This window comes from Rhinatrema bivittatum, chromosome 1 (genome assembly GCF_901001135.1).
Source record: "Rhinatrema bivittatum chromosome 1, aRhiBiv1.1, whole genome shotgun sequence".
Taxonomy (NCBI): domain Eukaryota; kingdom Metazoa; phylum Chordata; class Amphibia; order Gymnophiona; family Rhinatrematidae; genus Rhinatrema; species Rhinatrema bivittatum.
In genome coordinates, this window is record NC_042615.1 from 485,098,076 (window position 1) to 485,123,888 (window position 25,813).

At 50.1% G+C, this 25,813-nt stretch overlaps 1 protein-coding gene across 3 annotated transcripts in view; it reads left to right on the top strand.

Annotated features, from left to right (window-relative positions):
* Positions 1–25,813, top strand: part of FGD1 (FYVE, RhoGEF and PH domain containing 1) — a 123,364-nt gene that overhangs the window by 66,256 nt on the left and 31,295 nt on the right. For 2 of the 3 annotated variants that reach the window (XM_029607736.1, XM_029607751.1), the window contains exons 4-11: positions 348–825; positions 1,335–1,424; positions 1,661–1,809; positions 21,712–21,868; positions 21,952–22,090; positions 22,921–22,979; positions 23,279–23,425; positions 23,844–23,936. In XM_029607736.1, the coding sequence (XP_029463596.1) occupies positions 348–825; positions 1,335–1,424; positions 1,661–1,809; positions 21,712–21,868; positions 21,952–22,090; positions 22,921–22,979; positions 23,279–23,425; positions 23,844–23,936 (1,312 nt within the window). The remainder of the gene's footprint in view (positions 1–347; positions 826–1,334; positions 1,425–1,660; positions 1,810–21,711; positions 21,869–21,951; positions 22,091–22,920; positions 22,980–23,278; positions 23,426–23,843; positions 23,937–25,813) is intronic. The other variant, XM_029607743.1, reaches the window with a different exon arrangement.

The following is a 25,813-nucleotide window of genomic DNA, read 5'->3' on the forward strand; positions in this document are numbered from 1 at the left end:
CCTTTCTTTCCTTCTCTTCCCCCCCCCCCTCCCCTCCTCCCTCGTGCTCCTGCCCAGGTCTCGTCATTAATTTTTCTTGGCCTCTTCCAGTAGTTGGGGACTCCTCGGGCCCCTACTGTGCAGTCCAGCTCTCGGTGTTAGGGTTGGGATGGGGCGGGGGGGCAAGGTCCCTGGGGTTTGCCTTGCCGCCTGCACTTAGTGAGTGATGGAGGGGAGGGGTTGCTGTAGGGTCTTGTTGTGGGCCCTCCCCTCCTCCCCCCGGGCTGGACCGCCTGGATTGTATTTCTCCAGCTTACACAGCTTAATGGCACTGCCGCTGACACAATCTCCCCCCTTTTTTCCCTCAGCAGAGACCCTGTGACTCTGGCTCAGGACAGAAGTGGCCCCAGCCCCGGGATAGTGTCTCCGGCAGACACGGGCTCCAGCAGTGACCTTTCCCAGCGCAGTGGCAATGGGGGCCAGCCGGAGCCTGGGTGCAGCATGGCTGAGCTCCACCACAAGCTGCTGGATATCATGGAGCTGAGAGAGCGGGAGGGCCGGGCCCTCGAAGACCTGCAGGAAGCACCTGCAATTCTGCCAGCCCACGACCCCAGCGGCAAGCTTGCCAACAGGGACAGCGGCATTGGCAGCATCAGCTCCCCGTCCAACAGCGAAGAGACATGTTTCATGACTGAGGAGCCGGGAGAGGCTGGGCTGCCGCCCTCAGCTGCCCGCAAGAGGCGTTCCCCCAGGGATTCAGAGGCAGACAGCGACCTGGAGGAGGGCAGCGGGGATGAGGGGGAACCCAAGGAGCAGTCCAAGATGGAGCGGCAGCATTCTTGGGAGGTACAGTCCAGGCCTTTCTCACCATCAGCACTGACTTACTGGCTCTGTCCTTTTGCCCAGCACTAACTCTCCTTCCTTCCTGCCCCCATTTCTGACTGCCTGGGTTGCAGCCAACATCCAACACTGATTTTTTTTGATGTCCGTCCTGTGGCAAACACCTCCTTGGTTTATCTCTCCTGTGATATTTGCTCTTTGGATTCCACCCTCTGGTGCCAGTTTCCTAGCGTCTATCCTATATTATTTGCAGTTTTTGACCCAACCTATGGTGCCAGCTCCTCATTATCCATTCTGTGGCATTCACTCCCTGGTATCCAGCCTTGTGTGCCAGCTCCTTGGTATCTGGTCTTGTGACTCTGCTCCTCGGTATCCACCCCATGGCATTCACTCCCCAGTATTCATCCCTGTGCATCAGCTCCTTGGTATCTGCCCGCTGGCGCTGGTGCCTAGGAGCAATGTTCTGATTTTTAGTACATTTCTGATCCTTTTTTTGTGTCCTTTCTTTCCTGCAGTTATCAGCCCAGCAGAAAGTGTTTCACATCACTAATGAGCTACTGCAGACCGAGAAAGCATATGTATCCCGCCTGCACCTGCTGGACCAGGTAACACCACCATCTGTGCACGTGAGGGCTGCGCCTGCATGTGTGAAGATTGTCTGTGAGCTGTATCTATGTATGTATGTATATATATATATGTATGTATAAATGTATGTGTGTGTGTGTGTGTATATATATATATATATATATATACACACACATACTGTATATAAGATAAATAGATATCCACAGCTGTCTTTCTCTTTGGGCGTGTGGCTTTCTCTCATTCTCTTCCTCTGCAGGTGTTCTGCGCTCGGCTGATGGAAGAAGCCCGCAGTAAGAGCTCCTTCCCGGTGGAGGTGGTGATGGGGATATTTTCCAACATCTGTTCCATCTACTGCTTCCACAAGCAGTTTCTGCTTCCTGAGCTGGAGAAGCGCATGCAGGAATGGTAAGGGGGAGAGTCTGGGCTGGGCCATGAGAATGGTGTCGGAAGAGTGGTGGACAGGGAGTGCAGACCTTGAAGGAGTGGCCAGGAGGGGGAGGGTGCAGAAATGGTGAGGTGGGGAGAGAATGGCAGGGAGCACAGGGTAGATGCGATGAGTCTGAAGGGACATGGACCAAGTATAATGGGGGAACATAGACTTCAATACTGGGTCAGACCAAAGGTCCATCAAGCCTAGTATCCTGTTTCCAACAGTGGCCAATCCAAGTCACAAGCACCTGGCAGGATCGTAAGGGGTAGATAGAGTCCAAGCTGCTTATCCCAAGAATAAGCAATGGACTTCTGCAACTCCACTTTAATAATGGTTAATGGACTTTTCCTCCAGGAACTTGTCCAAACCTTTTTTGAACACAGCTACACTAATAGCTTTCACCACTGCCTCTAGCAACAAATTCCAGAGCTTAATTATATGTTGAGTAAAAAATATTCTCTTATTAGTTTTAAATGTATCACTTACTAACTTCTCTAGTCTTTGTACTTTTTGAAAGAGTAATCAATCGATTAACATTTACTCATTCCATTCCACTCATTATCAGGTCGATACAGTAAAGTGTGCTCCGTCGGAGCGCACTGTCAGCCTGCTCTGGACGCGTGTTTTCCCTTACCCCTTATTCAGAAAGGGGAGGAAAACACGCGGCCCACCAGCGGCACCTAATAGCGCCCTCAGCATGCAAATGCATGTTGATGGCCCTATTAGGTATGAGCGCGGGATACAGAAAGTAAAATGTGCAGCCAAGCCGCACATTTTACTCTAAGAAATTAGCGCCGACCCAAAGGTCGGCGCTAATTTCTTCCGGCGCCAGGAAAGTGCACAGAAAAGCAGTAAAAACTGCTTTTCTGTGCACCCTCCGACTTAATATCATAGCGATATTAAGTCGGAGGTCCCCAAAAGTAAAAAAAAAAGTAAAAAAAATAAATAAATAAATAAATTTGAATTCGGCCCGCGGCTGTCGGGCCGAAAACCGGACGCTCAATTTTGCCGGCGTCCGGTTTCCGAGCCCGTGGCTGTCAGCGGGCTCGAGAACCGACGCCGGCAAAATTGAGCGTCGGCTGTCAAACCCGCTGACAGCCGCCGCTCCAGGCCAAAAGGAGGCGCTAGGGACGCGCTAGTGTCCCTAGCGCCTCTTTTCCCTCGTTTGCACCGCGTCGCCTAATTTGCATGCTGGAGCATACTGGATAGCTCGCACCGGCAAAGGGCCGGTGCGTGCGCCGGGAGAGCGGGCGTTCGTCCGCTCTCCCGCGGTTTTACAGTATCGGGCTGTAATTTAGAGATCTTTATCATATCTCCTCTTAGCCATCTCTTCTCCAAGCTGATGAGTCCTAACCTCTTTACCCTTTCTTCATAGGGGAATTGTTCCATCCTCTTTATCATTTTGGTCGCCCTTCTCTGTACCTTTTCTAATTCTGCTATATCTTTTTTAAGAGGTGGTGTTTGGAACAGCACTCATCCTCAGGATGAGGTCGCACCATGGAATGATATAGAGGCATTATGATATTCTCTGTTTTATTCTCCATTCCTTTCCTAATAATCCCTAGCATTCTATTTGCTTTCTTGGCTGCTGCTGCACACTTCGCAGAAGATTTCAATGTATTTTCAATGATAACACCCTAGATCCTTTTCCTGAGTGGTGACTTCTAATGTGGAACCTTGCATTGTGTAGCTATAATTTGGGTTATTCTTCCCTAAGTGCATCACTTTGCACTTGTCCACATTAAATTTCATTTTCCATTTGCATGCCCAATCTCCCAGTTTTGCAATGTCCTCTTGCAATTTCTCACAATCCTCTTGTGATTTGACAACTTTGAATAATTTTGTGTCATTGGCAAATTTGATCACCTCATTACTTGTTCTCATTTCCAGGTTGTTTTTAAATATATTAAAAAGCAGTGGTCCGAGAACAGATCCCTGGGGCACGCCACTACTTTAGGAAAATTTACCATTTAGCTCTACTCTCTGTTTTCTATCTTTTAACCAGTTGGCAATCCACAATAGGACGATGTCCCATGACTTTTTAATTTCCTAAGAAATCTCTCATGAGGGATTTTGTCAAATGCTTTCTGGAAATCCAGATACACTCTATCAATTGGCTCACTTTTATCCACATGCTTATTTATGCCCTCAAAAAAAAATGTAGTGTGCCACCTGCAGTCCCTCAGTATTTCTCCGTCTTCCAGCAGATGGTAGATAGTGCAAAACCTGCAGTTCTGCAATCGGAAGACTGTTTTGGATTTATGAGCCTTCCTCCCATGGGTTTTTTGGGTCCTAGTGGGTCCTAGTCTGGTCGAAGTGGACGAGCTGGGGGTTGGTGACCCTTTTGTACGCTTGCTCCTTTGTTCATTGGGGTGTAAATCTGGTGGCCCAGATCCCTCCCCTTCAAGAGGCAGCTGCAGGCTCAGGACGGCTGTTTTCTTTTAGTTGGTCCCTTTTTGAATTTGGCTGATTTTCTTTTTTTTTCTGCTAGCAGCTCTGTGCTCCATTCTAGGGGTCACCATCGATGCAAGCCTCTCTGGATGGGGAGGGCGGTGTGGCAAGATCAGTCGGCGCAGGGCCAGTGGCCTAACAATCTGTTAGAGGCGAGAGCGGTGCATTTCGCGAAGTTTGCCTGTCTGCCAAGGTTACGCGGCCTTCCAGTACGGATCCTGTCACACAATGCAACGACAGTGGACTACATCAACCGTCAAGGCAGAATCAGGCAGCGGCTTGAGAGGCTCAGGAGTTGTTCCCTGTACGAACCTGGATCAGTCCAGCGGCTGGCAATGTCTCACATCACCGGAGTGAACTACGTTCGGGTAAATTTTATCAGATGGAGAAAGTTAGACCCCGGGGGAATGGATGCTGTCAGAGGCAGCAATGTGTCTCAGTCACCGAAGATAAGGATATCCACTGAGCAGGACCCGGTGCAAAGGAATCTGAGCTCTGGTGCTGCTGTGGACTTGAGTGATTTTTCTTTGTCTTCCCTCCCATGACATCTGGTGGACAAGGGATTACGGCGGATAGGGAAACATACAGGCTACATGTTCCTAGTAGCTCCAAAGTGGCCACATCGACCATGCCTCTCAGATCGGATCAACATGGCCAGAGATAGGCCTCTGAGGTTCGGACATCGGTATTTTCCATCATGGCCCAATATTTTTTGGTCAGGCGGCTCACTTCTGTCTCGTGGTTTCACTTCAGAAAGGAGACAACTGAGAATGGAGGGGATATTCCAAAGTGCTTATTTCCACCTTCTACATCCTTGACGTATGTGCAAATTTTGAGGATCTTCGAGTCCTGGTCTGCTGTTGACGGAGTTCAGCCACAGTCTGTTCAGGCTACTGTGTCACATATTTTGGCTTTTCTACAGAAAGGGCTGGATTTTAATATCTATACGCGGGCGTAGATTTTATAACATGCGTGCACAGCTGGCCCTACCTAAAACCTCCCCCTGACCTTTATTTTTCAAGTTGCGTCTGCCTCCAGGCAGGCGCGTAGGTTGCGCGCGCCGGTCTAGAGGCCCTACAGAGGCCTCTGGCCATGCCCCGGAACATTTGCGCGTGCCGGGCTTGCGCACGTCACCACTACTATGCAAAATAGGCTCGGCGCGCATAACCCCCTGAGTGCATAAATCCAGCTGGTTTTACACACACATAGGGCTTTTAAAATCTGCCCCATAGGTTCTGGTGAAAGGACTGGTCTTTAACTCTCTGAGTGTCCAGGTAGTAACACTGGGTTGTCTCCGGGGTAAAGTGCAAGGGTATCCTCTGTCCACACATCTGGATGTTCTAAGGTTCCTTCAGGGAGCTAAGAACTTGTGTCCTCAGGTGTGGAACATTTGTCCATCTTGGAATCTGAATCTAGTCCTTAGAGGATTGTGTGAGGCTCTGTTTGAACCACTAAAGAGAGCTACAGTTAAAGATTTGACTCTTAAAGAGTTTTCTTGGTTGCTATTTGTTCAGCCAGGAGAATTTCAGAGCTCCAGGCACTGTTGTGTTGAGATCCCTTCCTACAGATGTCTGATTCGGGGGTGTCTTTATGTATGGTGCCTTCTTTTCTGCTTGACGTAGTCTCAGCGTTCCATCTTAGACAGTAGAGCTTTCATGGATTTGGATTCCTCTACGCCTCATGCAGGGGAGCTTAGGCTCTAAGATTGGAGGCATGCATTATTGAGTTATCTAAAGGTCACTTATGATTTCCATAGATCTCATCTCCTTTTTGTAGATCGTATCACCTCTTTGTACTGTGGAGTGGTCCAGAGAAGGAAAATAAGTCGTCTAAGGCTACAATTGTGCGGTGACTGAAGGAAACGATTAAGTCGACTTACGTTTCTAAAAGGTGCTCGCTGCGAGGGATTTTAGGGGCGCACTTGATGCATTCTCAGGCGATTTCCTGCGCTGAATCATATCAGGGGTGTCTGCATGAAATTTGCTGGGTGGCTACTGGGAAGTCATTGCCCACCTTTGCTAGGCATTATTGCTTAGATGTCGGGGTCCAGCTTCCATGTGCTGCTATGAGCGGAACTCTCCATGAGCCACCTGAGTTAAGGGGAGCTTATGTACATCCCAGGAATCTGGACTGATCCGGGTACGTATAGGGAAAGGAAAATTGGTTCTTAACTGCTAATTTTCGTTCCTGTAGTACCACAGATCAGTCCAGAGACCTGCCCATTTATTGGGGGGGAGAGTCTTCCGCTCATACTGTTGCTTTGTATATAGTATGGAGTTGTTGGAGGTTTTCAATGCTGGTCGCTTATGTTAAATTTGTGAAATGAGTTTTCTGTTGTCTTTTTGGGCAACTTCACCTTCTTCCAGCTTGTTGAAGGGAAACGAATTTGCTTAGAAGCTTGCTTAGAAATTTATGGTTCCCTGTACGTACCTGGATCAGTCCAGACCGTGGGTTATGTCCCCATTCCAGCAGATGGAGTCAGCCAAAGCTTTGAGGGGGCGTCACCATAAGTACTACTACCCCCTCTGCAGGAGTTCAGTATCTTCTGACTCCAGCAGATGCGAGTAGGGGAATCTGGGCTTGCTCCCGATTACCTGTAACCATTGTTCCCTTGATTGGGTTTTTCTTCTCTGTCTATTATATTTAGTTGTTTTGGATCAAGTTTGTTCTTTAAAAAAAAAAAAAAAAGTTAATTGGTTTAATTGGAGAGGCGTGGCTTCCTTTTGGTGCTGTCTCTCTGTCTCTCTCTCTCCTTTCCCGGCGACTAGGCTGTTGTTGTCCACCGGGGTAAGTTGTATTGGTTTTTGCTGTATTTTTCTTTTGCAGCTTATTTGGACGCGGCGGCCGGTGGAACCGGCCTCCCAGCGTTTTCTCCCTCTCCCGCGGCCATCTTGCCGGCTCCTCGTGGGCTGCAGCAGGGAGCAGGGAGCTCTTCTTCGGCGGGTTGTGAGGCCAGGAAGGCCCCCCGCGGCCTCGTGGCCTGCAGCAGGGAGTAGGGAGCTCTTCTTCGGCGGGTTGTGAGGCCAGGAAGGCCCCCCCGCGGCGCCGTTTTTTCAGCCGGCGGGCAGTGCAAGGCCGATCGGGCCCCCCCGCACCAGCGTTTCTCCTCTCGGCCCCCCTGAGGCTTTCTGATTTTTTTTTTTTTGCCTGCCTGCTCCGTTTTCGCCAGCGCTCCCGATGCCGCGGCCGTTGCGTTGTTCGGCCTGCGGCGATCCGGGATCGCGCATTTCGCGCGAGGGGATCTGCGCTCGGTGCCTCCCCGGGGGGGAAGGCACGTCGCGGTCCCGGGACGATTTTTCCTTTTTGGCAGGCTTGCCCGGGCGGTGCGGGCCGGCCCCTCCCCCATCCCTGGCGGGAACGGCGGCCATATTGCATTCCCTGCGCCCTGAGGGGACTCGGGCAGCGCGGGAGGACAGGGATTCCTCCAAAGTTTGTTTTACTTTAAAAAAAAAAAAAAAAAAAAAAGTTAAAAAGGGTTCAATTTGGGACGGCGTGACTTCCCTTTGCGTTGTCTCTTCCTTCCTCTCTCTCTTGGTGCGAGCTGTACCTTCTGAACCGGGGTAAGTGCATTCTTCTGTGTTTTCTTCTTTACAGCTGATTTTGCTCGTGGCTGCTTCGGCTTCGCCGCGTTTTTCTCCCTCACCAGCAGCCATTTTGCCGGTTCCTCGTGGGCTGCGGAGGTGAGCGGGGAGATCTTCATTGGCGGGTTGTGAGGCCAGGAGGGCCCCCCCGCGGCACCGTTCATCAGCGGGCAGTGCAGGCCGCTCGGGCCCCCCCGCGGCATCGTTCTTCATCGGCGGGCAGTGCAGGCCGCTCGGGCCCCCCCGCGGCGCCGTTCTTCATCGGCGGGCAGTGCAGGCCGCTCGGGCCCCCCCCGCGCCGGCGTTTTTCCTTCTCGGCCCCCCCCGAGGCTTTTCGTTTATTTTGCCTGTCTCCTCCGTTGTCAGCAGTGCTCACGATGCCGCGGTCAGCACGTTGCTCGACCTGCGGTGAGCCGGGATCGCGGATTGCTCGTGAGGGGATCTGTGCTTGGTGCCTCCCCGGGGGGGAGGGCCCGTCGCAGTCCCTTAGCGAATTTTTCGTTTTTGACAGGCATGCCCGGGCGGCGCGGGCCGGCCTCTCCCCCATTACTGGCGGGAACGGCGGCCATTTTACATGCCCAGCGCCCTGAGGGGACTCAGGCAGCGCTGGATGACAGGGACTCCCCCGAGGGCTCTCCACCGAATTTGCTGCCGGACAACAGCCTGACGGGCCGGGGTCCCACGGGGTTCCCCCCACCGGGGCTTCCTCGAGTAGGCTGGGATTCTCCCCGGACTTTGTACGGTTACTGCACACTGCGTATTTGCAGGGCCTTGTCGCTCCCGCAGCACCGTCTCCAGCCAAGGTCCCGCGGCTCTCGCCTCCCTCTCAGGCCCCCCCCGTCCCGGCGGGTGTGGGGGCCACCCTGCCTCCCGCCCGCACCTGGATCCTGGGCCGGACCTGGGAGAAGGGGGCCAAGGGGATTCCACCTCAGAGGGGGACGATCCGCACACGCTGCGGCTCTTCCAGGGGGAAGAGCTGGACGAACTTATTCCACTCATTATCCAGGAGCTGGATCTCGATCCGCCGCCGGACCCGCCCGCTCCAGTAGCGCCCGCCGTCGTCTCATCGGCCAAGAAGGGAGATCCGGTGCTGGCAGCCCTCCGGCCGAGGGCTCGGGCGTTTTCCCAGCCATGATTCCTTCCTGCAGCTTGGGACGCCCCGGAGGCTTCCCTTAAGGTCAGTCGGGACATGGAGAAGCTGTATCCGCTACCAGAGGATTTCCTGGATCTCATCAAGGTTCCGAAAGTGGACTCCGCGGTGTTGGCGGTCACGAAGAGGACGACCATACCAGTGATGGGTGGCGCGGCCTTCCGGGATACGCAGGATCGCAAGTTGGAAGTCTTCCTCCAGCGGGTCTTCCAGGTCTCCGCGCTGGGGATGCGGGCGGTGATGTGCAGCTCGCTGGCTCAGAGGGCGCGCCTTCTCTGGGGGCAACAACTTCTCCCCTCTCGGGTTCTGCCGGCTGAGGAGGCCGCCCAAGCGGATGGGCTGGAAACTGCGGTGGCGTACGGGGCTGACGCCTCCTATGACCTGCTTCTATGACCTGCTTCTATGACCTGCTTCGGGTCCTGGCCCGAGACATGGTCTCGGTAGTGGCGGCGCGTCGCCTCCTATGGCTGCGCAACTGGGCGGCGGACACTTCCAAGTCGAGACTGGGTTCCATGCCATCCAGGGGTAAGTTCCTGTTCGGAGAGGATTTGGACCAGATCATCAAGTCACTGGGGGAAAGCGCAGTTCATCGCCTGCCGGAGGACAGGTACCGGACCTCCAGGGCGTTTTCGTCCTCCCGCACCAGATCCAGGGCGCAACGGCGCTATAGGAACTACAGACCGGCGGTCTTCAGGCCCTCTGCCCCCAGGTCACAGCCCTGGTCCCGCTCCTTTCGTGGGTGTAGGCCTGTGCGTCCCGCCTCGGGAACGGGACAACCCTCTCCCAAGTCCTCCCAATGATGTTCGGCTCGCCCACTCCACCGTCCCCCGGTTTGGGGGACGGCTGGCATTCTTCTACCAGGAGTGGGCGCGGATCACCTCGGACCAGTGGGGCTTGGACACCATAGAAAATGGCTACGCGTTGGAATTTGTCCGCGCTCCAAAGGGACGGTTCATCTTCTCCCCCTGCGGATCGGCCTCCAAGCGAAGGGAGGTGCAGTTGACACTAGACAGGCTTCGGGTGATTGGCGCCATTGCGCCCGTGCCCTCCAGAGAGGTGGGCTTGGGCCCTTATTCCATCTACTTCGTGGTACCCAAGAAGGATGACTCCTACCGGCCCATCCTGGACTTTGAAGGAAGTCAACAAATCCCTCCGGGTGGTTCGGTTTCGGATGGAAACGCTGCGCTCGGTGGTGGCGGCGGTGCATCGAGGGGAGTTCCTAGCCTCCTTGGACCTGACGGAGGCCTACACGGAATCGGGAGGTTCGGGTCCTATCGGACAACGCGACCACGGTGGCCTACATCAACCGGCAGGGCGGCACTCGCAGTCCACAGGTCGCGCTCGAAGCAGCCATGCTGATGCAGTGGGCGGAACGACATCTGGTCCGTCTGGCGGCCTCGCGCATCGCGGGCGTGGACAACGTCCAGGCGGATTTCCTCAGTCGCCAGCGCCCCGGGGAATGGTCCCTCTCCGACGAGGCGATGCAGCTGCTTGTTCGCCGGTGGGGAACTTCCCACAGGGGTCTAATGGCGTCCGCGCAAAACGCAAAGGCTCCCCGTTTCCTCAGTCGTCGAAGAGAGCGAGGAGCAGAGGGTGTGGATGCTCTGGTGCTCCCGTGGCCGGACCATCTTCTTCTCTATGCGTTCCCGCCATGGCCTCTGGTGGGAACGCATTCTGGTGCTCTTCGTCGCACCAGAATGGCCACGGAGACCCTGGTTTGTGGACCTTCTCCAACTGGTGATTGACGGCCCCATCCGCCTGGGACATCTCCCTCGCCTCCTGCATCAGGGCCCGGTATTTTTCGACCAGGCAGAACTCCTCTGTCTTGCGGCCTGGCTTTTGAGAGGCAACGTCTCCGCTGCCGAGGTTACCAGGAGGCGGGAGTGTCAACGCTCTTGCGTTCCAAGAAGACTTCGACGTCGGCGACCTACGTTCGGGTCTGGAAGGTTTTCGAACTGTGGTGCACCGACCAGAACACGAGACCCACAAAGGCTTCGGTTCCTCAGATCCTTCAGTTTCTACAAGCGGGGGTAGACAAGGGGCTCGCCTATAATTCACTGCGAGTTCAGGTGGCCGCCCTTGGGTCGCACCCGGATATTATGCGTTTCCTCAAGGGTGTCAAGCACTTGCGACCTCCGGTCCGGGAACCTTGTCCCGCTTGGAGTCTTAACCTCGTGCTCCGCTCTATGTCGGAACCTCCGTTCGAACCATTGCGCAATGCGACGATTAAGGACCTCACTCTCAAGACAGTGTTTCTGGTGGCCATTTGCTCCGCTCGACGCATCTCGGAACTGCAGGCCCTGTCGCGTAGAGAACCCTATCTCCGCTTCTCTGACTCCGGAGTTTCGCTCCGCACTGTTCCCTCCTTCCTTCCGAAGGCGGTGTCTGCGTTCCATGTGAATCAGACGGTGGAACTGCCGTCTTTCTCGTCGTCTGAACCAAGGGCTCTCCGACTTCTGGATGTCAAGCGCGCTCTGCGTATCTATCTGGAGGCTACGAATGAGTTCCGGACTTCCGACCATCTCTTCGTACTTTGGCCCGGTCCTCGGAAGGGTTCCCAGGCCTCAAAGACGACCGTGGCCCGATGGCTGAAAGCCAGCATTGCCGCTCCTTACACTGGGGCGGGGCGGACTCCCCCGCCCGGCATCGGGGCGCATTCTACGCGTTCGCAGGCGGCTTCCTGGGCGGAGACTCGTTCGGTCTCCCCACAGGAAATCTGTCGTGCGGCCACCTGGAAGTCGTTACATACGTTCTCGAGGCACTATCGTCTACACCTCGCCTTCTTCTGTCTCTGGGCATTTTGGCGAGCAGGTTCTCCGAGCAGGCCTCGCAGGACCCCACCCGGTTTAGGGAAGCTTGGGTACATCCCACGGTCTGGACTGATCCAGGTACGTACAGGGAAAAGAAAATTATTACTTACCTGCTAATTTTCGTTCCTGTAGTACCATGGATCAGTCCAGACGCCCACCACTTCTGGGTTGTAATCCTGCTCAGCTGTCTTCTATGGGGCGATAGTGATCATTCCTGTTTTTTCACGATTTCTCAGTTCTCACTGTATTTCGCAGTCCCTCTTGGGGTTGGCGTGCTGTATTCATGTCCTCCTACCCGTTGGTGGGAGGGTTACAGTTCATTCTTTGGGTGTGCGGCTGTTTGTTGCCGTTCACTTTAAACTTGATCCAATACGGGGTTTGTTTGTTTACTCGGGCTTTGATATACTCGATACTGAACTCCTGCAGAGGGGGTAGTAGTACTTATGGTGACGCCCCCTCAAAGCTTTGGCTGACTCCATCTGCTGGAATGGGGACATAACCCACGGTCTGGACTGATCCATGGTACTACAGGAACGAAAATTAGCAGGTAAGTAATAATTTTCTTTTGTTGCTGTCATCTTGGCTTGGGTACAGGTCATAACTGAGGGACTGCAGGTGGCACACTGAAGTATGTACAGTGTCAGTGAAATTTTCTCTGTCTTCATCTGCTGGCAGGGAGGCAAAACCCAGGAGTCTGGACTGATCTGTGATACTAGAGGAACAAAAATTAGCAGGTAAGAACCAATTTTCCTTTAACTTTTTCAAGCCCTTTCATGATTTTGTAGACTTCTATCGTATCCCCCCTCAGTCGTCTCTTTTCCAAACCGAACAGCCCTAACTTCTTTAGCCTTTCCTCATAGGGCAGCCGTTCCATGCCCCTTATCATTTTGGTCGCCCTTCTCTGCACTTTCTCCAGTGCAGCTATATCCTTTTTGAGATGAGGTGATCAGAATTGCACACAGTATTTAAAGTGCGGTCTCACCATGGAGCAATACAGAGGCATTATGACATTCGTTGTTTTATTTGCCATTCCCCTCCTAATAATTCCTAACATTCTGTTTGCTTTTTTTGATCACCACAGCACACTGAGCCGACTATTTCAATGTCTTATCCACTATGACGCCTAGATCTCTTTCCTGGGTGGTAACTCCTAAGATAGAACTTAATATTGTGTAACTACAGCAATGGTTAATTTTTCCTATATGCATCACTTTGAACTTGTCCATGTTAAATTTCATCTGCCATTTGGAAGACCAATCTTCCAGTCTCGCAAGGTCCTTCTGCAATTCATCCCAATCTGCTTGAGATTTAACTACTCTACATAATTTTGTGTCATCTGCAAATTTGATCACCTCACTCGTCATACCCTTTTCCAGATCATTTACAAATATATTAAAAAGCACCTGTCCAAGTACACTCCACTGATTACCTTTTTCCACTGTGAAAATTGATCATTTAATGCTACTCTCTGTTTCATGTCTTTTTAACCTGCTTGCAATCCACAAAATGACATTGCCTCCTATCCCATGACTTTTTCGTTTTCTTAGAAGCCTCTCTACTGGTTCATCTTTGTCCATATATTTGTTCACCCCTTCAAAAAAATGTAGATTTGTGAAGCAAGACTTCACTTGGGTAAATCGATGTTGGCTGTGTCCCATCAAACCATGTCTATCTAAATGTTTTGTGATTTTTATTCTTTATAAAAGTTTTAACGATCTTCTCCGACACTGAAGTCAAGCTCACCGGTCTATAGTTTCCCAGATCACCCCTCGATCCCTTTTTAAATATAGGGGCTATATTGGCCATCTTCCAGTTTTCAGGTACATCGGTTGATTTTAATGACAGGTTACAAATCAATTGAAATAGGTCTGAAATTTCATTTTTTAGTTCTTTCAGAACCCTGGGGTGTATACCGTCTGGATCAGGAGATTTACTACTCTTCAGTTTGTCAGTCAGGCCTACCAGATCTTCCAGGTTCACCATGATTTGGTTCAGTTGATCTGAATCATCACCCATGAAAACCTTCTCCGGAACAGGTATCTCCAACATCCTTTAATCTTTCCGCGATGGCCTTATCTTCTCTAAGTGCCCCTTTAACCCCTTGATCATCCAATGGTCCAACCGACTCCCTTGCAGGCTTTCTGCTTCAGATATATTTTTAAAAGTTTTTATTGTGAATTTTTGCCTCTATAGCCAACTTCTTTTCAAATTCTCTCTTAGCTTGTCTTATCAGTGTCTTACATTTAACTTGCCAATGATTATGCTTTATCCTATTTTCTTCTGATGGATCCTTTTTCCAGTTTTTGAATGAAGATCTTTTGGCTAAAATAGCCTCTTTCACTTCACCTTTTAACCATGCCGGTAATAGTTTTGCCTTCCTTCCACCTTTATTAATGCATGGAATTCATCTGGACTGTGCTTCTATGATGGTATTTTTTAACAATATCCACGCCTGTTATACTTTCTACCTTTGTAGCTGCACCTTTCAGTTTTTTTCTAACTATTTTACTCATTTTATGAAAGTTTCCCTTTTGAAAGTTTAGCACTAGAATCGTGGATTTACTTACTGTCCCCCTTCAAGTTAATTCAAATTTGATCATATTATGATCACTATTGCCAAGCGGCCCCACCACCATTACCTCTCACACCAAATCCTGCGCTGCACTGAGAATTAGATATAAAATTGCTCCATAAAACTGTCATTTATTCCATCCATGCCCTGATGTTTCACTTACCCAGTCTATATTGGGGTAATTAAAATCTCCCAGTATTACTGCACTACCAGTTAGGTTAGCTTCCCTAATTTCTGTTAGCATTTCATTGTCTGTCTCACTATTTTGGCCAGGTGGATGGTAGATACTCCTCTTACTATACTCTTCTCCAACACACAAGGGATTTCTACCCATAAAGATTCAATTATTCATTTAATTTCATGCAGGATTTTATCCTGTTGGACTCTATGCCATCCCAGACATAAAGCACCACCTCGCTACCAAGATGCTCCTCTGTCATTGCGATATAATTTGTACTCAATTCCATTGGTTATCCTCTTTCCACCATGTCTCTGAGATGCCAATTAAGTATATGTCATCATTCACTGCTATACACCCTAACTATCACATCTTACTTCTTAGACTTCTGGCATTAGCATACAAACATTTCAAAGTGTGTTTTTGTTTGTATTTTCATTCTGCTTTTCAGTTGACAGGGATAAATTGCAATCATTTAGCTCAGGTGAGTTTTTAATTATAATAACTTGGACTACTTTTCTTATTATTGGAATCTCTCTGTTGGGTTGCCCTAACTCTAATCCTTCATTACTATCCTTTGAAGATACCTCTCTCCGAACCATGTGCTGCTGAGCGACTGTCGGCTTTCCCCTTTGTTCTAGTTTAAAAGCTGCTCTATCTCCTTTTTGAAGGTTAGCGCCAGCAGTCTGGTTCCACCCTGGTTAAGGTGGAGCCCATCCCTTCAGAAAAGACTACCCCTTCCCCAAAAGGTTCCCCAGTTCCTTAAAAAACTGAATCCCTCTTCCTTGCACCATTGTCTCATCCACGCATTGAGACTCCGGAGCTCTGCCTGCCTCTGGGGACCTGCAAGTGGAACAGGGAGCATTTCAGAGAATGCTATCCTGGAGATTCTAGATTTCTTTTTTCTACCTAAGATCCTAAATTTGGCTTCCAGAACCTCCCTCCCACATTTTCCTATGTCATTGGTGCCCACATGTACCACGACAACCGGCTCCTCCCCAGCACTGTCTAAAATCCTATCTAGGTGACACGTGCAGTCCACCACCTTCGCACCAGGTGGGCATGTTACCAGGCGATCCTCATGCCCACCAGCCACTCAGCGGTCTCCATTCCTAATAATCGAATCAACTATGACAGCTGACCTGGGAGAGACATCCTCTGTGCAAGAGGACAATGCACTACTTGGAGAGCAGGTCCTTGCTACAGGATCATTTCCTGCTGCATCACATTGATGCTCTCCGATCATGAGACCTTCCTCCTCCAAGGCAGCACCAGGGCTGCCAGACTGGAGTTGGGTCATGGCTACTATGTCCCCGAAGGTCTCATCTATATAGCTCTCTGTCTGCCTCAGCTCCTCCAGGTCTGCCACTGTAGCCTCCAGTGATCAGACTCGTTCTCTGAGAGACTGGAAGTCTTTGCATCGGATGCGCACACACAGTTTCTCACCAGCAGGTAAAAAATCATACATGTGACACTCGATGCAAAAGACTGGGAAGCCCCCCTCTTGCTGCTGGACTGCTGCCTTCATCTTAAATTTGTTCAGTACCTAGTTAGGTTTTAGGTTGCTATAGGAATGATTACGATTAGGTCCTTTAAATGTATTAGTGTATTCACTATATATCTGGTAGTGACATACAAGGGAATGATCAAACTCTTGAAAAGTTGTGGGGAATTTCTGAGTTTAAGTTAAAAGGCTAATTTAAAAAAAAAAAATGTAAGTGTGAAAGTGACACCTGCCTATAAATTAAAGGATGAGCTGGGGTGGGTGGGAGGGAGGGTTGTGAAATACAAACACGCAGACTTCTGTTTTTTGCCTGCCTTTCTATCTAGTTAAAACAAAACACACAGACTTCTGTTTTTTGCCTGCCTTTCTATCTAGTTAAAACAAAGCACACAAACTTCTGTTTGTTGTCTGCCTTTCTACCTATTTAGAACAAAGCACAAGAACACACTAAATAATATACCCCAATACTTTACTTCTCCCCAATACGTTTAAGTTTTAAAAATGTCTCCAAGCAGTACTTACTGATTCTTTCCAGCCACCAGCAAAGTGATCCTCTCTTCTCAGTGCTCTCGCTAGATCATCACCTTTGAATATCATTTCTGGCATGGGTATCTCTCTGACATCTTCTTCAATGAATATTGAAGCAAATAATTCATTTAGTCTCTCTGTTATGGCTTTGTCATCCCTCAGTGCCCCTATTACTACTTGATCATCTAATGGTCCAACTGACTCTCTCACAGACTTTGTACCTCAAATGTACCTGAATACGTTTTTATTATGAGTTTTTGCTTCCATGGCAAGCTTCTTTTCAAATTCTCTCTTTCTTGTTCATTCTCGAGATCAGTCCAGACTCCTGAGTGTTGTCTCCCTACCAGCATATGGAGACAGAGAAGAAAAGCTTTACTGATACTGCTACTTAAATTATTGTGCCACCTGCAGTCCCTCAATATTTCTCTGTCTCCAGCAGATGGTAGAAGTGCAAAACCTGCAGTCTGGAGTGGGTAAAAAAAAAATTTCACAAGAGGATTGTTTACTTCCTGGGGTATTAGATTCTGGGAGGGACTATTCCCCCAGGTTGAGTAGCTGAGCAGGGGTTTGGAGACCCTAACTTGCTTCAGTTCCAATGCGATGAGGACACTGAAAGCCAATGGTCTGGCTCACTCTTTGGTCCAGTTGACCTTCATTCCCCCTCCCAGGATGCCGGAACTCAGCAAAAGAAAGTACAAAATTATGTTTTTGTTTTTCTTGGTTAATAATATGATAATAATGAAGACAGTTGCTGGATCAGAGCCCCACATAGTAAGATGAATCGACTCAGGGGGAACTGTTATGGGTTGGAGTGGGCTGCTAATACTCTCGCAGGACAGCTGAAGATAGGCAGAAATCACCATAGGCCTGTATTTTTACTGCTGACGAAGTTATAGTGTCAGCTCGAGTAGACAATGCGGCCAGAGGCAAAAGGAGGTGTCCACGGGACGCAAGAAATGCTGCCATGCTTGGAGTGAGCACAGATCGTGCTTCATTGTTGGGGCTTTGCAGGAGATGCAAGACCAAAGGGAAAGGCAATACAGGGGGCTCTGGCTGCATCTGCAGAGGGGAGGACGTCCTGTGTGGCAGAAGCTAGTGAAGTCTCTCCTCTTCAGCGTGGGAATAGTGGCCATTTTGGAATCATTTCCCATGTTGTGGGAGACATCCGGATGTGAAAAGGAATGATGAATAAAACGGAAAATGTCATAATGCCTCTGTATCGCTCCATGGTGAGACCGCACCTTGAATACTGTGTACAATTCTGGTCGCCGCATCTCAAAAAAGATATAATTGCGATGGAGAAGGTACAGAGAAGGGCTACCAAAATGATAAGGGGAATGGAACAACTCCCCTATGAGGAAAGACTAAAGAGGTTAGGACTTTTCAGCTTGGAGAAGAGACGACTGAGGGGGGATATGATAGAGGTGTTTAAAATCATGAGAGGTCTAGAACGGGTAGATGTGAATCGGTTATTTACTCTTTCGGATAGTAGAAGGACTAGGGGACACTCCATGAAGTTAGCATGGGGCACATTTAAAACTAATCGGAGAAAGTTCTTTTTACTCAACGCACAATTAAACTCTGGAATTTGTTGCCAGAGAATGTGGTTCGTGCAGTTAGTATAGCTGTGTTTAAAAAAGGATTGGATAAGTTCTTGGAGGAGAAGTCCATTACCTGCTATTAAGTTCACTTAGAGAATAGCCACTGCCATTAGCAATGGTTACATGGAATAGACTTAGTTTTTGGGTACTTGCCAGGTTCTTATGGCCTGGATTGGCCACTGTTGGAAACAGGATGCTGGGCTTGATGGACCCTTGGTCTGACCCAGTATGGCATTTTCTTATGTTCTTATGTTCTTCGAAGGATGAAACACTTGTGGCCGCCGGTGCGGAAGGTGTTTTTTGGTAGTGATTTGTTCAGCCAGAAGAATTTCAGAGCTTAAGGCATTGTCTTGTAGAGAACCCTTTCTTCAATTTACGGAGAATGGGGTGTCTTTGCGAAAGGTGCCCTAACTTCTGCCAAAGGTGGTTTCGACTTTTCATCTTTTACAACAATGGAACTTCCCACCTTTTCCTAATTTGGATTCGGCAGTGCCACACATGAGGGAGCTTCGTGTGTTGGATGTTAGGCGGGTGATGTTGAGGTATCTCAAGGTGACTAATAATTTCCGGAGATCAGATCATCTCTTTGTGCTTTGGAATGGACCATGGAATTGGGTGCAAAGCATCCAAGGCTACTACTGTGTGCTGGCTGTAGAATGTGATTGGCTTGGTGAACATTTGCCTAGGTCTTCTAGTGCCTGACGGTCTAAGGTCTCAGTTGACTCTGTGCAGGCGACCCCATGGGCCAAGTGCAGGCTGGTGATCTCACCACAAAAAATCTGTTAGGCGGCTTCTTGGAAGTCTTTTCACACTTTTGCTAGACATTACCAATTGGATGTCCGAAATCCAAACTCCACAGGCTTTGGAGAGAATTATTATGTGCGGGGCTATCACATTCCTGTCCAAAATAGAGGAGCTTGGGTACATCCCACTTGTCTAGACTGATTTGGTTATGAACATTAGAAACAGGAAAATTGGTTCTTACCTGCTAATTTTCATTCCTGGAATACCACAGAGCAGTCAATAACTCTGCCTGTACAGGAAAACCCTCTCGTCATGGCAGTATGTAGTGATGCAGAATACTTTGTTTTGGTTAAATGAAGTTCTGCTTAACGTTATTTGAACAGTTTTTTGATAGGGGCTCCACCTTCCTCCTGCTCATTGACGGGGATTGAGGGTCTCAGATATTGTTATAATTATCCTCATCTTGGCTTGGGTATAGATCATACTGAGGGACTGCAGATGGCACTGTAGGTTAAGTAGCAGTGTTGGTAAAGCTTTTCTTCTCTGTCTCCATCTGCTGGCAGAGATGCAAAACCCAGGAGTCTGGACTGATCTGTGGGATTCCAGGAACGAAAATTAGCAAATAAGAACCAATTTTCCTTTGCCTTCCTTATCAGTACTTTGCATCTGACTTGCCAGGGCTTATATTGTTTCCTGTTTTCTTCATTCGGATCCCTTTTCCATTTCTTGAAAGATGTTCTTTTAGATATTATGGCCTCTCTTACCTCACCTTTTAACCATGCCAGTAGTCGTTTAGCCTTTCTTCCATCTTTTCTACTGTGGAATACATCTAGTCTGAGCTTCCAAGATGGTATTTTTAAACAACATCCTGCCTGAGCTAAACTTGTAACCTTTGCAGTTGCTCCTTTCTGTTTTTTTCCTAACCATTTTCCTCATTTTATAATAGCCTCCTTTTTGAAAGTGAAATGCTGCCTCAGTAGATTTCTTTAGTGTGCTCCCTCCAGTTATTAAGTCCAGTTTGATAATGTTGTGATAACTGTTATCTCTCGCACCAAATCCTGTGTTCCACTAAGGAATAGGTCTAAAATAGTTTCCCCTCTTGTTGATTCTTGTACCATTTGCTCCATGAAGCAGTCATTTATTTCATCTAGGAACTTTACTTTTCTAGAATGATCTGATGTAACATTCACCGAGTCAATATTAGGGTAATTGAAATCATCCATTATTACTGTGCCGCTTATTTTGTTAGCTTCCCTAATTTCTTTTAGCATTTCATTGTCTGTTAGTTCATTCTGGCCAGGTGGACAGTAATATACCCTCACTGCTATTTTATTCCCCTTTTCACCTGGAATTTCTAAGCTGATCACTTTTAGACGTCTAGCAGTCTTGTCCATTCCCACCGTGAATCCCATGAACCCAACTTCAGGATGCGGTGTCGTCCAACAGCACACAGCAGTTAAAAAGCCTTGGAAAGATTTTGCTGTGAGGGGAGGAACTTGGAGGCCCTCATTTACTTCTCTATCAAAAGTGCTTTTGAGATTGGAAGCACCCTGCAGAACAGAGTGTCCCACAGGCCTTGGTGTGCTGTGCACTGCTGTCATGTTGTCTAGACTGAGTGAGGAGAAGCAGAAGGTTTGCTAGCATAAGTTTATTCTGGAGCCTAAGCCTGCACGTGTTGCTTTCTCAGACATCGAGAGTGAGAGAGCCACACCAACATGCAAGTACAGATCCAGTGTGCTCTCAGCTAGGCCATGCTTAGCTGCCACCTCATGACTGAAGTATTTACATTGGTAGGCTGTACATTCTGCCCTCCTCCCCCCCTCAGTATTCAGCTATTGACTGAAAAGACAGCTCACCAATATCCTGTCCCTCTCAGTCTGGGTCTGTCCCAGGTGCTGTGGGACAAACTCGCAGTGATCACGGCTCACACTAGCTGTAAAATGGAATGATGGGGAAGGAGAGGGTGAGCGAGATTCACAGCCAAGTGCACCCTGCTCCGACCCAGCTCTTTCTGCTCTGGCTGCCCAGTACTGGGGCTTAATCCCCTCTCCTGACCCAGCTGATCGGGTCCGGGACAGGGGATATCTGATGCTGCAGGATACACTGTACCAAAAGTGCATCATACATGAAGCTTTCAGACCAAAATAGGAAAATAGAATGAGTCACCAGCCAGAATCACTTGCCTTAGGCATGGGAGCTGAGGGATGTGGGTGCTCATCTGAGATACGGGAGCTCAGGGACATGGGTAGGTGCCCATCTGAGGTGTGGGAACTCAGGGATGCAAGTGTGTAGGTGGACATTTGTCAAGATGTAGGAACTCTGGTATGGATGTGGGAGCTCGGATTTGTGGGCAAGCAGACATCCATCTGAGGCCTAGAAGCTCATGGATGTCAGTAGGTGGACATTTGTCTGAGGCTTAGGAGCTCAGGGACACAAGTGTGGAAAAATGTTCATCTGAGATGTGGACATTCGTCTGAGGTGCGGGAGGTCAGGGACACAGATGGGTGAGTGCTCGTCTGAGGTGTGGAAAATGAAGGATATCAGCAGGCTGCCACCTGTCTGAGGTAGCACCCTCTCATGGCTGTTTACTCCTCCTGTCCTGACTCTCAGGGAGAAGCCATGTGAGCAAGGAATGAACCTTGAAAGTGGAGGAGAATCATTCCCCCCCCACCCCCACCCCCCTTGCAGGGCAAGGCCACTAGGAGGGAACTGTCCTCCCGCAGGTGCTGATGGGCTTTTCTTCTCCCACCCCCTTTAGGGACAGTAACCCCCGCATCGGGGACATCCTGCAGAAGCTGGCCCCCTTCTTGAAGATGTATGGAGAATATGTGAAGAACTTTGACAGGGCTATGGAGTTGGTTAATGCTTGGCTGGAAAGGTCATCTCAGTTCAAGGTCATCGTTCATGAAGTGCAGGTGAGAAGGGAAGGAAGGGCTGTACTGTTTTACTACTGCTGCTGCTAAGAACTGCACAATCACATTGTCTTCTGTGTTTTCAGAGGGAGGAGGCCTGTGGGAGCCTGACCCTACAGCACCACATGCTGGAGCCAGTGCAGAGGATTCCACGCTATGAGCTGCTGCTGAAGGACTATCTGTTGAACCTGCCCCAGGACTCCCCTGATCATGGAGATGCTGAGAGTGAGATCCTCCCCACTACTGGGATGGGGAGAGGGAGGGCACACTTTATTATAACATACCAGGAATTGAAGGGGTAGCTTTGCACTGCTGGGGTATCAGCATTGCAGCTGGAGCAATTGCAGAGATTCACTGCCTAACTTCTAGTGGCAGGAATGAATCACTGCAGATTCATTCCTGTCCTGGAGGTGTGGGGGGAAGGGAGTCAGCAGTGGCCAGTCCTTCCCTTCCTCCTGCAGATGCTGTCTCTCCGTGATTCTCTTTTGCTCCAGGCACCATCTCTGTGTTTCCTCCTTTCCTCCAGGCATCATCCTAGTGTCTCTCCTTCATGCCTGGCTTATTCCTTTGACTCCCTCCCTCCCTCAAGGCACTGTCCCTGAGTCTTTCTCCCTCTAGGTACTATCTCTGTGTGTCTTCCTCACGCCAGACAATGTCTGTCTCTTTTCCTCACTTCTGGTATATCCTTATGTGCCTCCATTGCTCCTGGCATGTTTCTATCTCTCTCCCTTGCTTCAGGCATTATCTCTGTGTCTCTCTCTTTCTATTGGCACATCTATGTCTCTCCTTTGCTTCTGGCACATTTCTATGTGTCTTTTGCTCCAGGCACTGTCCCTGTCTCTCTCCTGGCCTGACACCAGGAATCTGTCACTTGCAAAGCTCCAGGTTACCAGGGAACTTGCAAGTTATGTGAATGATAAGTCCCAGCTTGCAGCAGGAGTGTAAGGTAAAAAAGACTGGGATGGGAAGCATCTGGTGGTGATCCTGTGAGTGTGGTGGGCTGGGGATCTAGTGATACCACAGGCTGACTTTTCTCCTTCCCTTGTGCTATGCAGAGTCCTTGCAGCTGATTGCTACTGCAGCAGAGCACTCCAACGCAGCCATTCGCAAGATGGTAAGATGGCTTCCTGTACTTCCGGGATTGGCAGCAGTGATAGGCGGGCTAAAGGGGGCAGTAACTATGAGAACGGAGCCTTCTGATAATGCCTCGGTGGAACTGCTCTGCCTCTCCTAGCTCTGCTCCTGCATAATACAGCGGCTAAAATCCCTTTAATATGTGCTGTAGCGGGAGAGTGGTGTATAAAATGCAGGATGTGGTTTATCTTTAATGGATTCTACAACAGGATGACAGAGTAAGAGGGAGCACATAGAGGACACCTCTCCTTCCTTCATTTTTCTCTCCATTTCTTGCAGGAAAGAATGCACAAGCTGCTTAAGGTCTACGAGCTCCTAGGAGGGGAGGAAGACATTGTCAGCCCCACTAACGAACTCATCAAGGAAGGCCATATCCTCAAGCTATCTGCCAAGAGTGGGATGACCCAGGACAGATACCTAATACTGGTAATTGTCGGGCCCCCTAATAAGAGAGGGGGCGTTCCCCCTCCCCCCCCCCAAAAAAAGGGAGGGATGACCCAGGACAGATACCTAATACTGGTAATTGTCAGGCCCCCTAAGAGAGGGGGCGTTCCCCCCTACCCCCCCCAAAAAAATAAATAAGGGAGGGAGACACCCAGGGCAAGATGGAAAGAGTCTCTCAGTGTTGGGAGTGAAGGAGATCTTAGCTGTGTGGAAATGTGTTGAGCGTGGAGCTCCACATTCGTGGAACCTCATCAGGAGATGGACTGTGCACTGTGTATATCTACCACAGGCGCACCCTCGGCCCGCTCCCACTAATAGCCAACATCCCATGCACATACTAATACACCACAGATGTACTGTAGTGGAGACGGAGTCTCAGAATGAAAATCTTTGTTTACAGTTTAATGACCGGCTCTTGTACTGCGTGCCGAAGCTGCGCCTGATTGGTCAGAAGTTCAGCGTGCGTGCTCGCATTGACGTGGACAGCATGGAGGTAAGTCGTCCTTGAGACCAGGAAACTGGGCATCTAAATGGCAGGTGCAGTTTAATGTGGACCAATGCAAAGTTAATGCACATAAGGGAAAAATTATCTCAACTACAGAAACACAATGCTGGGTTCCATGTTAGAAGTTTCCACCCAGGAAAAGGACCTTGGAGTCCTTGTGGCCAATACCTTGAAATCTTTGGCTTGGGGTGTGGTGGTGGGCAAAAAGGCAGATAGAAAGTTAAGACTAATTCAGAAAGGAATTGAGAACAAAAACTGAGAATATCATAATATCTACCTTATAAATGGGCTCTGACCGACGGCCCGCAAATGCGCAGTAGAGAGCAGCTCTACCGCGCATGTGCGGGCGAGCACGTCTGTCAGAGCCGTGCGTGCCCGAAAAAAAAAATGGCGGTGGGGCCGCAGGAGCGGGAGGAGCAGTAGCGGCGGCAGCAGCGATGAAAAAATGGCGGTGGGGCCGCAGGAGTGGCGGCGGCCGCGAAGCAGGAGTGGGAGGAGCAGGAGCGGCGGCAGCCGCGATGACGAGCAGGAGCGGGAGGAGAAGCAGCGGCGCTGCACGCGCGTGGGAGTGACAGCCCCCCGAGATCTGCCGGCAGGAGCGGGAGGAGAAGCAGCGGCGCCGCACGCGCGTGGGAGTGACAGCCCCCCGAGATCTGCCGGCAGGAGCGGGAGGAGAAGCAGCGGCGCCGCGCGCGCGGGAGTGACAGCCCCCCGAGATCTGCTGGCAGGAGCGGGAGGAGAAGTAGCGGCGCCGCGCGCGCGGGAGGGACACCCCCCCCCCCCCCCCGAGATCTGCCAGTTGTGGATGAGCTTAAAGGGGAGGGGATTGAGAGAGGGGGAGTGACTGAGGAGAGGGAGGGGAAGGTGAGAGAGAGAGGGGGGGGAGGGAGGTGTGAGAGAGGGAGGTGAGAGAGAGGGGGGGAGAGGTGAAGAGGAGAGGGAGGGAGGTGTGAGGGAGGTGAGAGAGGGAGGACGGGAAGGTAGGGATGGGGTTGAGGAGAGGGAGGGAGGGAAGTGGAAGGTGGGGAGGGGGTGTAGAGGGAGGGAGGTGAGGGGATGTGAGAGAGGGAGGAGGGAAGGTGTGAGGGGGTGAGTGAGAGAGGGAGGGCGGGAAGGTGAGGGAGGGGAGGGAAGGGTGAGAGGGAGGAGGGAGAGGGAGGGGGAGGGAAGGTGATGAGAGATGGAAGTGCGGGGAGGGGTGAGAGAGAGAGAAGAGAAGTGAGGAGGAGGGAATGAGGGGAGGGATTGAAGGAAACGGGGACCGAGCCGTTGTTACGGGCTTAACGGCTAGTCTTTGTATAAATTGCATGGTGCAACTGCACATTGAGTGCTGTGTGCAGGTCTGGTCGCCCATCTCAAAAAAGACATAGTGAACATAAGATACAGAGGAGGGCAACAAAAATGATAAAGGGAATGGAAAAGCTCCTTTATGGAAAAGGGCTAACCCAATTAGCGCTCTTTACATCTGAGAGGGGGGGATATGATTGAGATTTATAAAATCATGAGTAAAGTGGAATGGATAAATAGGGAACAATTATTTCCTGTTCATACCACAGATCAGACAAGACAAGTACGTTTTGCATCCCTACCAGCAGATGGAGGCAGAAAATAAAACCTTTCAGGCACTACTACATAACCAAGAGTGCCACCTGCAGTCCCCCCAGTATGTCTCTGTCTCCAGCAGATGGTAAAGGTGCAAACCTGAAGTCTGATAGATAATTAAACAAAATTAACGAGTTAGGAAAGAGAGGACAGATTTTAGAATAAGAGGGTGCTCCTTGAGATGTTAGGCACCTTCGTGGGCCATCCCTCAGGTAAAGCCGAGCAAGCAGGGGGTTGGTGATCCCTGTTTGTTCTCTGCCCGC